Source organism: Taurulus bubalis (assembly GCF_910589615.1).
Source record: "Taurulus bubalis genome assembly, chromosome: 5".
In the NCBI taxonomy this organism is placed as follows: domain Eukaryota; kingdom Metazoa; phylum Chordata; class Actinopteri; order Perciformes; family Cottidae; genus Taurulus; species Taurulus bubalis.
In genome coordinates this window covers 14,190,006-14,204,079 of record NC_136593.1, presented here as the reverse complement: position 1 = coordinate 14,204,079, position 14,074 = coordinate 14,190,006, and the positions used below count along the sequence as shown (strand labels likewise).

At 39.5% G+C, this 14,074-nt stretch overlaps 2 protein-coding genes across 2 annotated transcripts; one reads left to right on the top strand and one right to left on the bottom strand.

The window, feature by feature from the left end:
* Positions 1-950: 950 nt before the first annotated feature.
* Positions 951-3,264, top strand: card19 (caspase recruitment domain family, member 19). The gene is made up of 6 exons (XM_079218897.1): positions 951-963; positions 1,388-1,527; positions 2,349-2,505; positions 2,647-2,709; positions 2,910-2,975; positions 3,145-3,264. The coding sequence occupies exons 1-6, from the start codon at positions 957-959 to the stop codon at positions 3,252-3,254; spliced, it is 543 nt and encodes a 180-aa protein (XP_079075023.1). The 5' UTR covers positions 951-956; the 3' UTR covers positions 3,255-3,264.
* Positions 3,265-5,566: 2,302 nt separating this feature from the next.
* ninj1 (ninjurin 1) lies at positions 5,567-13,993 on the bottom strand (the record flags this gene model as incomplete). The annotated part of the gene is made up of 3 exons (XM_079218347.1): positions 5,567-5,884; positions 8,216-8,441; positions 13,937-13,993. 3 exons carry the CDS (start codon positions 13,991-13,993, stop codon positions 5,742-5,744), a joined length of 426 nt encoding a protein of 141 aa, XP_079074473.1. The 3' UTR covers positions 5,567-5,741.
* Between the last annotated feature and the right edge of the window lie 81 nt (positions 13,994-14,074).

Here is a 14,074-nt window from a genome sequence, read left to right as displayed (position 1 = left end):
CTGGCCATAATATTGACGAGACTGAACTTGGGGTAAAACACTAACATATTCATGACTTTGGGCTACTGTCTCTGCTAACAGTTATGGCTGGTGAAGAAATAAATATAACTTTCACAAGCGTCATTGTTGTTCTTTATGCATCAAACAGAAGTTATCTACCACTTCACAACATATATGTTTTTTTATTTTTACAAGTGCTTTATTCTTTCAGTTGAGAATATATATATGTTTTACAATAATGCTTAGTTCTTTCACTTTTGAATCCATAACCTATATTATGAGTTGGCAGTGAATACAATATTTATGATTCCGTGGGCGTAGTCTATTTTTCGCCGCTGTTTTTTTCTGTGACATACTTACGGACCACTTAGCAGCTAAGGGGCATTATTGTACATACAACCATCTAAATATACACACATATATATATATATATATATATATATATATATATATATATATATATATAAATGAGAAATACAATAGTTAAAGACCACATACTTAATCATGTTAACAATATGTAGACAATAAGCTATTCATTTTGCCAGTAATGTACATACACTTTTTGTTTGTTTATCCTCAAATGAAACATGGATGGGTCAAATACTGTTAAAAAAAAGGCTTTTTATTGGAGGAAGGGAATCATGTTTTGTGTATTTAAAATGAAAACTGATCGTTACATTCAAGTTATATTATAAAGTGTTTGCCCCTAGTTAAAACAAAATGTCCAGTTTTCTTCTAAATGAAATCTAGCTCGTCTATATATAAAGCATAGCTTGTATTGGTCAATTATTTAATGAGTGCATATCTATGTTACTGCCTCCCTTAGCTTTTGCATTATTAATTTTCATTTCCGGTAGTTTTCCCCGCCTTTTTGAAAGACGTTTACGTAAGCCACGCCCTGCCTACGGGGTGACGTAGTGGGGCGTGTCCACACAGAGGACAGAGGGGACTCCACAATGGGAGGTTTGTGTCTTTCTTCATCGAGAACTATATTTTATCTTACCATGTGGTTCGCGTTAATATATTCCAAATACTTCCCAAATCACGAACACTACCGCGGGGTAAACGACTTTAACGACTGCCTCGCGTGGCCAACAACAGTGTGTAACGTCTCAGTCCTGCTTCTGGAAAAGTTTCTGAACAACACAATTTTCCATTAAAAAAAGAGCGTCAATCGACAAGATAGCTGTCAACGGACGTGTCTTTGCGACATTTCTCATTGCCCGTGTCCTCCCACTCTCCTGCCACTGTAATGTCCCATTTCCTCTCGGTGTCCTGTTTATGCTACTGCAAGCTCACGTCCCCTCTGAAGGAGAAGGCTTGCCTGTTGTCCATTGAACGTGTGTTTTAACGCTTGTTTTGAACGTGTCTCTGTGGACGTGGACAGACAGTTTTCACGAGCAGCTGACGGAGGACAGCGCCTTTCTCAAAGCGGAGCGGAGACTGGACACGGAGCTCGTGGACAAAGTTATCCTGCAGCTGAACAGAATCTACCCGCAGATCCTCTCAGACAAGGAGGCCACAAAAGTATGTCCTCACACGAAGCACTTTACTGTCTTGGTCCCATGCAGGCGGTGGTGGAGGAGACGAAGTACAAGTGATACCACAGTGTAATCATAATACATAAAGTCACAGTTCCGCATTCAAAACCTACAGCAAAGTTTAATGCAACATATTATATGAATTATGCGGCAGAAGGACCCCAGTGTTTTACTACAGTATTTTACTTTCCTAATATTACCGTTGCATCAACTTGTAAGCACTATTTAATGTTGTAGCTGAATGGTCCTGTAGTGTAATACAGTATATATTGCATAGTCCATGCATATTTCAATGCACAATCTTAATATATAAAGAAAAGATAACTGTAACTGTAAGATACATGTAATGGAGTAAGAAATTAAAAATGTTCCCCCTGAAATGGAGTAAAAATAATGATTTGAATAAGATGAAAGTGCTGTGGGAATGTACAAATACCTTACAATTGTACTTCTTTGACTAACACATTTTATATCACTTGAGCAAATCTATTTAGTTATGTTGCATCATTGCATGTAAAAGTATTTCTTCTCAAGCATCTGATTCATATTTCAAATACATGCAAGTCCATGTGTTGTCTGGCTTGGACAGAAGTGGTGGTTAAAAACGTTACCAAGAAAATCAAGTCGCAAGTTTTACAAAATTCATGAGAGCATGAAAACATGATGAAACAACCTTTTTATGTGAATAAATGGAATCATTTACAAAATAATTCCAGTGATGCTTCATTCTGGCATGCACTCCAGGAAAGGGAATTCCATATCATCATATCATTGACAGTCATGTTTTAACTTGTTATTGTTCTCCAGTTCAGGAACTTGGACGTGCCTACCAGTGTTCGACTCGGAGAGCTTCTGGCGCATCTGCAGGGGAAAGGAGAGGAAGCATGCCGGGAGTTTTACAGAGCTCTTCACTTGCATGTGGAGGAGGTTTACTACAGCTTGCCCACCCGGCTCCGCCTCAGAGGTTTGTCCCCAAAAACTGCTTCTCTACGTCATGTGTGATATTCATTTATTATTTGGATATTACAGAATGGATTTTGCATATTTTGTTGTGTATTGTAGTATATTCTACATGTATTCAGCACACTAAACCAATCTGATTCAGATACCTTAGATCCACTGGCATATCCACGTGTCTACCAACAGAGATATGTTCTGAACGACAGAGGTAAGAAGATTTAAAATAGCGTATGTCGGTATTTATGTGCAACATTCAAACTGCAAGATCATAAAATAGTCATTAGATGATTTAGCGATGAAATTAAGAAAAGCACCAAATATGGAATAGTGATTCCAACCTTTTCCAGGCTAAAAGTGGGTTCAGCTAGTTAACTATATTTATGTTGTTTTGCGTTTATCTCTCTCCAGGTCCCCACTTCTTTCTGGGCTGTTTCAGCGTTGCCGTGGGAATGGCTTTACTCTATTACTACAGTGGTAAGTATAGTTTTCCAGTTGTTTAACGTCACCTGACATTGCAAGTCAGATATTGTCCGTGTTGATGCCGAGTGAATATATTAACTTTATTGCATACATATTTTTGAAAATAAAGCTCCACTTAATGCTGTTAATTCAGTGTAACAAAGATGATGTCTTTGTCCCGTAGAGGCCAAAGTGACGAGAGGTAGCCGGACTCTCGGGATGGCGGCTCTGGGTTTGAAAAGAAAAGCACAGGAGGTTCTCATATGGTACACTGAAGAAAGACTCATGAAGTGAGGGAGTGACTCCGTCACAACCAGGTGCCTCAGTGGTACCGGCACTTGTAAAGCACAGCACAGTATATCCTTTCAGGAGTTGAACACTAAGTTTGTATGCAGCTTTACTGCATATCGTTTTTTGCGGGTGATCAACATGATCAACATTTCTCAGTTTAGAGATGTTTAGATTTGGGGTAAATTCAGATTTGCATTTGGCACTTTGCTCTTATTTCCTCATGTGTTGATATCTATTTAAGTGGATTAAAGGGACTGAATGCACTTGAGGGATGAACACGGTGAAGGTAAAAACAAGCTAATTAAGCACGTTTGACTACACTGACATGAAATAATTGGAATTTTATTTTCATCATTAGGAAAATTTGCTGGAAAAAAAGGCAGAATATAGAGAAATATTCTTGCTCTTTTGTGATATTTTTGTAATGTTTCCTGTTACAAATACAATACAAGGTCTTCAAATGTGACAAAACAACTTTTACAAACCAATTGAAAAAGAAAATATTGACTGCATTAGTGATAACATATGGCATTTTAGATAACTAAATATTAACAATTGCAGGTACATTCTTGACCATGAAGGATCTATTTCTCAGAAAAAGGATATCCTTCATCTCATCAGTACATGTTAACGGTATATATTTATTGCCCTTGAATGCAGAAATCAACAACCTATTTGGGTAATAAGGAATGATACTCCCTTCTCTGTTCAGTTACTCCTGATGTCTAGCATCGTAAAATGCATTTTAATTTTTTCTCCAAATTAAGTCCAAACAAAGATTACCGTCAACTGTTACTGTCCATGGATGTATAAAGAGAAGGGATTGTCACGAGCTCTTGATGGAACATTGCTGCCCTCTTGTGGCCAAAAGTGAACTATTTCACCTAACTGCACAGTGTCTTCAAAAGGAATTCTCTGAATTCTCCTTCCCACGTGTATAATAAAGAAAGATTAGTCATGCGAAAACAGCCAGAAAATAACGGTCTGTGTCCAAAGAATAGTACTTTGGATGAAAGTTGCAGTCACGTGATTTCTTCTACCAATGATTGCCCGCTCTACTAGTGCAGTGCATTGTGGGTAGAGTTACGACCCGAACAAAAATATACACTTATCAAATAAAGACTTGTAAAAACTAAGCGTAACTACATACCAACTTGTGTCCATGGAAACATTCAACAGCGGTGTTTAATATATATAATTATTTTTACAACCCGTAAATTACACCGTAAGTAAAATCACCGTGCATAGCTTGTTGTATATATACTTGACAGTGTCCAACTTTGTGACGTGTTGTATGAAAGGAGAGAAGGTTAGCACTCCCCTTGACAAGGATGGAATTGGCCCTAGTGGCCATCAACACATATACGGTTAAGGCACTGCCACCTACTTCGTGGCATCTCTAACCACATTTTTTAATGGTACATCTTTTACTTTCTTTAAACAACGCCTTACTATCTCTGTAGTTCGCATTGCCTGATTAAAGCTCACGTCTTCCGCGCTCCCCAAACACCGGAAGTATGCTTGAGTGATTTCCCGTGTCTGGGACGGGCAGGACGAACACTTTTTTTCTTTTTTGGGGGCATGTAGGATTTACAGAATTCTGAGGAGGAGGATTACCCAACTATTTCTCCTTCATCTGAAGCTGATCTCAGAGTACCACACGTAATTTGTGAGAGTTAACTCCATTTAAATATTTATAAATTCTGTCATCTTCGTTTTTTTCTTCTTTCTCTGGATTTTGGCTTGTTTGTCTACCTTTTTAATTCACAGTCTGGCAGAAAATTAATTTACCCCTAAACAGGCAGATAGAACTTGATGTTTTTTCTCAGACTCTATAAACAATTTCTTTGAAATTTATAACAGACAAAGTATCTCTACACATACAGTAACTGTTATGATGGTGCTTTGTTAAACTGTATTTCTATGTGGTTTTCTTTATAGTTCATGATACCAAAAGCCAATATATGAGACACCTGAAAAGATTTATTCAACTTGCATGGCTTTGTTTTTCATAAAGTAATATTGGTAATTGATTTCTGATGCCTGACAATTCATTTCTACTCATTGAATCCAGTGCCTGACAGTTTGTCTGTCACCTTCTGTGTGTGGTGTAAAAATGCCTTACATTTAAAAGTGCCATTATTTGTGGAACTGAGACGTTTCTCTCTGTACAATACAAACAATGCATTATAAGAATAAAGAATATAAAAAGAATAATAATAAACACATCTAATCACTTTTGTAGATTTATTTATAAATGTCATTAAAAAAAAGTATTCACAGTGTATAGCACAAAATCATGTAAAAACACACGCGTCACCTGATCGTCAGGCTATGTTGGGTCTCCTAAAGCCTGCAGGTTGAGTTACATGAAGACAAGTGCACCTGCAATGCCCTTACTTGGTGAATAAATATCCTGTCCATTTGCATAAATAATGTGGAAGTCCATCTTCAATAAGTTGATCAGCAGGCGAGTGGGGTGCAGGGTGATCAAGAACTTGAGTTGGGTCGCTGAACACCAAAAGCTGTGATGAAGACATTGATCACGACTATGATGAAGACGAAGGCCGTAGAGAGATTCTCCATGATGTTCAGCTTGTAGTGCATGCTTACATCATTCAGGTTCCACTTCACTGACAAAACAGAAATGAAATATTGTTAGGGCATTATAGAGGTGTGCTCCTTTCCACCACAAGGGGGCAGCACATATGTTCACAGCAGAGGCGTTTCTTCTTGCTGTGGCAAACTTTAAAGGTGTGCTCTACTCTGTGCTGTCAGTTGTCCAGACAGTAGGCAGTCAACTCCTCACTCATCACTGAAGGACAGCAACTCCCTTCTTCACCACCACCACCAGTGTCCGGACTCCAGGGGGGATTCGGCCGGGTCAGAACTCGGCGTCCCTGCCCCTTGTTTATCCTGGTTCAGGAGAGAGTCCGATCGCCAAAGACTTACGGAATAAAATTATTGTGAATTCGGAACAAGTCTCTCCTGATTGAAATAGTATTCTCTGTTTGGATAAGATAAGAATACGAGGGAGGAAGGAGCACAGCAATGTACGGGTATACACCGGTGTGCTCCAAAGTGTATGAGCCCAAATAAGCCTAAATAAGATGGTGTGCTTGTGAAATTAAGTGCATAGCTGATGGCAAGGCTTTTGGTTGTCACGTTTCTCAAGTTTGTAAATTAGTAGAAAATATTTGTGGTTGTAGAGAGAAATCCAATTTCCTCATGAATTATATCAACAGTGAGGTAACTAACACAAAGACTGAGAACCAAATAGAAGAACTGCTTTTGTGAACATCTGACTACAAATTAAAAACAGTTGTCAGTTTCCATAATGTGCGTGACACTGAAGTCACGCATGCACACATATTGTTACACGTTTTGGCTGGGGGGGCGAGTCAGTGCCGAACAGCGTCACTCATCGAGAAGCTGACAAACTATGATCTTTATGGGTTGTATTTCTTCTTTTGTCAATACCTAAGTGTACAAATACATATATATATATATATATATATATATATATATATATATATATATATATATATATATATATATATATATATATATACACATACATACACACACACACACACAACCGTTCAAAAGTTTGGGGTCACCCAGACACATTTTCAGTTTCTGTGCCATTTCTGGCATGGAATAGCCTTCATTTCTAGGAACAAGAACAGACTGGCGAGTTTCACATGAAAGTTCTCTTTTTCTGGCCATTTTGAGAGCATAATCGAACCCACAAATGTGATGCTCCAGATACTCAACTAGCTCAAAGGAAGGCCAGTTTTATAGCTTCTCACCAGCATCTGTTAGTCTTCTATGCGGTGAGCAAACACAATGTACCATTAGAACACTGAGTGATAGTTGCTGGAAATGGGCCTCTATACACATGTAGATATTTCATTAAAAACCACCGAGAATAGTCATTTACCACATTAACAATGTATAATGTATTTCTTATCAATTTAATGTTGTCTTCATTGAAAAAAAACAGTGCTTTTCTTTGAAAAATAAGGAAATTTTTAAGTGACCCCAAACTTTTGAACAGTCGTGTGTATATATGTATATATATATATATATATATATATATATATATATATATATATATATATATATATGTGTATTTTGTAGACTTAATACTTACAATATGCAATACTTTTGTACTATACTGAATATTGTTTTGCTACTACTACATTTCACTTCATAATATTACACTTATATGCAATAATATGTATAATGTACCAGCCTTTTTATTTTATTTGACCATATTATGTCATACTGTTATGCCACTTTACTTTGAGGAGACGCTGTTAGTCTAGAACACTGAATAATGTTTCCACCAGGTAAACCTGAACATCTCTCTCTCTCTCTCTCTCTCTCTCTCTCTCTCTCTCGTGTGACAGCGATTATAACCGCATAACTATATCGATTATAATTAGCAGTAGTCAGGTGTCGGTAGGTAGAACCGCCAGTGCCGCTGACTCGCCGCTCTCCTGGCTGACGCCTCACACGCTGCCACGGACTCGCCGCTGCCAGTAATCTCACTCGCTGTCTCTCCCAACAACGTTAGCTAACATGTTAGCAAGGTGACTAGCTTGCCATTAAAAAACTGGTGGAAGGGAAATTAAGCGGCTGTAGACATCTTAACGCTGATTGGCCAAGACTCGACACGTCAAAGATCTTCTATTGCTAAAATGATCACGACCTCAGCTTTTTTTCCGTCTTTTTTTCCGTTTTTTTATCCGACTCCAATCTCAAACACGCCGGCCAGTTGCCTCCCCCCCTCCCAAAAACAAAAACTCTTCGGATCTACACGATTCACGTGGATGACATATTTTCATTTCAAAACGGCGAATTTCTCCGAAAAAGTGACAAGTTTGCAGTTATGTATATATATACACTGTATATATTTTGGTATTCTAATTTGTGAGTGCTAAAGTTTCCACACTTACCGATGAAGATGAGCAGAACTCCCACTATGATTTGTAGGATGAGGGAGATGCTGATGAGAGTGATAAGGGGTGCATAGAAGGTGAAGGTTGGTCCTTGCTCTATCACAGCCTTCAGCTGGGAGGCGTTGGCCATCAGCAGAGCCACATCCAGCATGCTCTGTGCTGCACTCTTCTTATTGGCATAGTGGTTCATGTCCATGTTCCTCCGGCGGCCCTCCAGTGAGAACTAAACACAAACCCTGTCATCAGTATGACACAGAGAATGACACATAAGTGATACCTCAAAAAGCTTAGTCAGGTATATCGCTTGTATTTCTTTTATTAATGGGTCAATTATGGGAATGATTTAGTGATGCAGTGTCTCAACTCAACATCCCTCATTTAACTAATTAACATGTGAACAATCCAGGGGCACTCTGAGAGAGCAGATGTCCGTCAAGTAGTGATGGTGAGATGAAGCTTCCTGAAGCTTTGAAGCTTTCTATCCAATTGGTTCGCTTATGGGCCGAAGCTTCATGGGGCTTCATTTGCTCTACTGCGCCACAAGTGGACAATAAATGTAAAACAGGCAGAGCGATCATAACAACACCATGGCTTTGGTGTGTGAAGCTTTGAATTGAAATAATGATGTTTGTGACGCCAATACATCAATTATTAACTTTTTAATATTGTGTCCATCTTTATGATATAATGGTGGGGTCAGTGGTTAGAATACCCATCCTTCAGTCCGAGGCTCTGTGGTTCGAGCCTCAGCTCCGTGTTGATGTCTCCATTTTATTAATTTTTATAAAAATAAGAACTTTTCCACAGTGCTCGGCTTTTTGAGACTATTTCGCCTGCTTTATAAAACACCCTTTCACAGGCACAGATGAAGCTGGGTACAGAGAGGAGGGGGGGAATTCATTGAGTTTAGCTGCCTCTTATATTTCAAATCGCACGGTAAACCCACAAACCATTTTCTGAATCAGTCACGTGGTACAGCGGGCTCGTGGGGCTTCGAACGTCACCGCATACGTCATCGACACAAGCCTCGATACGCGCTTCACCAAAATGTACCTGGATTACTCGACACGCGCATCGAAGCCTCGACACGTAAGGACACATCACTACCGTCAAGGCCATGGCCTATCTCGCAATGTCACGCACGTGAAAAATAATTTGTGATTCAAATCCGCTCCAGCATGGGCTCTTCCTGGGCCCGTGCTCCACCCTTCCCCCTCTTTTGCAGGTTTTCACTTTCACAAACGCTCAATCAGCAGAAGCACCTACTTTCATTTCCTGAAACTTGTGTCAAAATGGAATTAAAAAAGTTACTTTGACACAGAGGAAATGAAAGCACGCTACTGCTGCTATCACATTGGATTTCATGGAAACATGTAGAAAAGTCTAGAAAGTAGGATTTCCCAAATATAAAAGCTGGATTGTGTGGGGAATATTTTCCAGCCCCTAAAATCTATAAATGCAATGACCCAGTGTTTCCCCTAGGTTTACAGCTTCAGGGAGGGGGGAGCTGCGGCGGTGGAGGCAACGACACCGACACAAACACTTAAAGTAGTGGTTCTCAACCATTTTCTGTAAATAACTCATGCTCAACATTGATCTGAGATCTGTTTCCTGTTTTGAGACGCGCAGCAGCAGAAAGGACCTCACTGAGACTTCTGGCAAAGAACCAAAAGTCGGCACATGCGCATGTGCAAGGGTAACCTGTTAATGGCGTAATGTAAACATTTACCCGAAAGTAAAGGCATTTCTCCATGTATTTTTTAATGACTTAGTTTTATGCCTGTGTACTTTGTACTTTTGTAATATGTGAAGCCAGCAGCTCATTGTTGGGTAGAAGACACAAGCACTTTGGCTCATTTCACCTGGAGCAGGAGAGCTGCTCCGGTGCGAGGAGCAACATGAGAGCTGCTGTTGCAACTTCACCCTGGGAGCGTTTAAAACGCAGATATAGCGGTCTGCTTTTCACGCGACATATTTTTCGACGCTCTCTGTCCGTTGCTGTGTGCTCAGTGCTCACGTGTGTGTGTGTGTGTGTGTGTGTGTGTGTGTGTGTGTGTGTGTGTGTGTGTGTGTGTGTGTGTGTGTGTGTGTGTGTGTGTGTGTGTGTGTGTGTGTGCGCGCGCGCGCGCGCGCGCGTTTGCTGTGAAAGATACTAACGGAAGTGAAAGTGTTCAGTGGCTTTATTGAAAGTGAAGCACTCATTTCTTGGAAGGTCCCTGAGTTGGTTTCAGTCCAAAGGTCAAACCAAATTGGTAATGCCACAGGTCCGGTATTCTGTACGCATGATATCTACTGCTCTGTCCATCCGGGGAGAGGGATCCTCCTCTGTTGCTCTCCCGAAGGCTTCTTCCCCGTGAAAGTTTTTTTTCTGTTTTTTTTGGGGATGTCGTATGTGTACAGAGTGTAAATCCCTCTCAGGCAATTTTTTTATTTGTGATTTGTAATTCTGGGCTATACAAAATAAACTGAATTGAATTGAATCTGAAACACAGCAACGGCCTCCATCCAAATGTATTGGAACAAGTGACACCAAACATACAGTGAGCACATGTGAAGCATGCACAGATCACAGATAATAATATTATTAAATATGCTATATTAGTTCTTAAATAAATACAACTAAATATGCAATAAGTAGTGATATGGAAAGTCAGAGGAATTCCTGCCATTAACACTCAAGTGGACTGTGACTAATTTATTCAGGAAGAGGAAGTGGAGGAATATTTGTACTTCCTTTTTGTGGAACCGCAAAGAAATATGTTCTGTTTGTCTCTACAGGTTAATTTCAAATCATTATGAACATTACATCACGGGAAAAGGGTTATTGCTGAGTTCTCTGTTTCTCTTCATATGTTGAGGTCAGGGCTCAGGCTTTCATCTGGGTGGAGTTCAGAGAAACCAACAGTACCAGAGGTGCAATTCAAAGCTTTTCGGTTTCTTCTTGCCCGGCAAAAGAGGAAAAAGGTGCTCTAGCGGTAAACCAGCAGATGAGTGTCAGAGTCACTAGCTGTCGCTCACAAAATTTTCTGCTACGACTCCATGTCTTTGTTTTTGTAACTGCCTTCTCCCCACACATGGCTCCCTAAGCGCCCCGTGTTTCCAAGGGGTGGAGATCGCTCCTTTGCCAACGTCTTCATCATGTTGTTCCTTATGTGTGCTCTGTGCTTTTTGGGAAGCCCAAAGATATTATGTGATATTAAGTTCAACAAGTAAACTTGACTTAATGTCTTCTTGATTACCTGGAGGCTGCCCAGAAGAAGTTACTGGAAATGTTTAAAATATAACCCAATATTAATATTAGCATTAAAGGTTATAAAAGCTCTGAAACAAGTACGCCTGCAAGTAGTTATTATTTTTAAGGATCTATGTGTCAGCAATTGTTTTTGGGTTAATCGTTATTGGTTAATATTTTAAAAGAAAGAAAAAAAAAGTTATTCCATTTAAAGCTATACAAAAAAGTTAAAAGAGACAAGAAGTTTAAAATACAATACTTTCAATAGAAACACTTTAGTAGTAAACAGTTATAGATTCATTTTAGTTTCACAGAAGTGAGCCTGCAGTTAATCCCCAGTGATACTAATACTAATACTCCACAAAGACGGATAGTAGTTTCCTTCCGAGATGTGACCTCGATAAGAAGTCATCATGATGCGGGTCACTGGCTGAGTTAACCCATCGTAACATTCCTGAACAGAGAAACCACTGTACGACCCACAAGCTCCATTATTCAGAGTAAACTGAGCCTCCGCAGAGAGACGGACGACACAAACACAAGTGAAGTCGTAAACCAGCGACTCAATTGGAGGAGAAACAGCGGCAGTCTGCGGACATGAGTTAGTTTAGCTTAATGAATATAAAACACTTAACGTGACAATTGTTCTGCTGGAGAACGACACACGTCATTATGACGTGATAACAGAGGTGTCAAAAGTATTCACATTCATTACTCAAGTAGAAGTATAGATACTGGTTTAAAAATACTTCTGTAAAAGTTGAAGTATCAACTCAAGCTTTTTACTTAAGCAAAAGTGTAAAAGTACTGGTTTAAAAACTACTTAAAAGTATAAAAGTAAAAGTAATGTAAGGGGAATTTTTTTTTTTTTCATTAAGGACAAACTCTTAAGCCGCGTCTCAGGGGCCTATAGTGCACTACCCCACCTCCCCCCAAAACAATCATTTTTATAAAGGCCATAATGATTATAATGTTTTAAAATGTTATGTTGAAAAATGTGGGATGCACTAGGCTACCCAATTCAGCTGCATATATGCCTATTTAAAATGATCACATTTTATTACAATGCAAATACATTAAAGTACCATATGTGTACTGAGCATTAACATGCGTTTTATGGAGCGGAAGACATGATAACTAGTTGCCTATAAGTATTGTAATAGTGCAAAATAGGATCTTTTTTTTCTTAGGCGACTCCGACACAAACACTTAAAGCTGTGGTTCTCAAACTTTTTCTGTAAATAACATAATTGTGTGACACATCTGTGCTTTTATAAATAACAGAATAAAGAAAATTGCAATCACTTTCAAGTAAATCAGATTGTCCCATCAGACAATGTTTTGTGTAAATTCTATCTGTGCAAAAAACAACTCATATTTAGTTACTACTAAATAGCTCATTGTGGAAAACAATAAGCTTTTAATTTGTGTTGCCAAACAACACAGAATGAGTGCAGATATGTGAGCCATCACGTTGTATCAGTATTAGTGGCTGCAGTGAACAGCTTTCCTTGACACATATGTTATAAACGGGGTTGTAGATTTGATACGGCCTCTCTCAATTCATGCTCAATATTGAGCTTAGATCTGTTTTTTTATTTTGAGAAACGCAACAGCAGGAAAAGACGAGCTCACGGAGCTCACTGCTTCGCGTCAAATCGCGCATGCGCAAGCGTAACCCGTTAACGGCGTACCGCAACCATTTACCCGAAAGTACAGGCATTTGTCCATGTATTTATTAATGACTTCGTTTTATATCCGTGTACTTTGTACTTTTGTAATATGTGAAGCCAGCAGCTCTTTGTTGGTAGAAGACACGAGCACCGTGGCTCGTTTCACCTGGAGCAGGAGAGCTGCTCCGGGTTCAGAGAGCCGCTACGGTGCGAGGAGAACTCCGGTTGCTCCTCACATGAGAGCTGCTGTTACCATCTTCACCCTGGGAGCGTTTAAAACGCAGATATAGCGGTCTACTTTTCACGCAACATATTTTTCGCAGCGCTCTGTCCGCTGGTGTGTGTGCTCAGTGCTCACCTGTGTGCGCGCGCACGTATCTGTGGGCAACGGGGCGGAGAGGTTTTTTGTGTGTGTTTTTGAACGATGACAAGCCGGAGTGAAAACAAACCAAAATGAAATAGTAACGAGGCTATTTTTAAAATGTAGGGAGTAGAAAGTACAGATATTTGCGTGAAAATGTAAGGAGTAGAAGTAAAAAGTCGTCTGAAAAAATAAATATAGATACCCAAAATTTCTACTTAAGTAAAGTAACAAAGTATTTGTACTCCGTTACTTGACACCTCTGCGTGATAACGGGTTATGGGAAAGATGGGTGAAGACCAGACAGCCGTTATATTGTGTATATCTCAAATCGATACTCGGTCATGTTTCTGAGTAGATTAAAGGTTATTACAGGTGTAGAATGAGATGTTTTAAGATAACACAGGACATTAGTGGCGGCTAACGAGGAAGCAGACCGCCTCTTCACTTACCGCCAGGTCGCCTTGCCGCTCACCATCACCGTTCAGCTCCAAGTTTTCCGAAGCCATCCTGTTAATAATCACGTTGTGTCCCGAGTGGGTTGGTATATATATATTCTGTATATATACTGTATGTATATAGGTATATAT

What these genes read in the sequence shown, in the direction of transcription:
- card19 (XM_079218897.1), top strand. An exon ending in CAGACAAGGAGGCCACAAAA is followed by an intron (nt 1,528 to 2,348) that starts GTATGTCCTCAC and finishes ATTGTTCTCCAG; the next exon opens with TTCAGGAACTTGGACGTGCC. An exon ending in CACCCGGCTCCGCCTCAGAG is followed by an intron (nt 2,506 to 2,646) that starts GTTTGTCCCCAA and finishes AATCTGATTCAG; the next exon opens with ATACCTTAGATCCACTGGCA.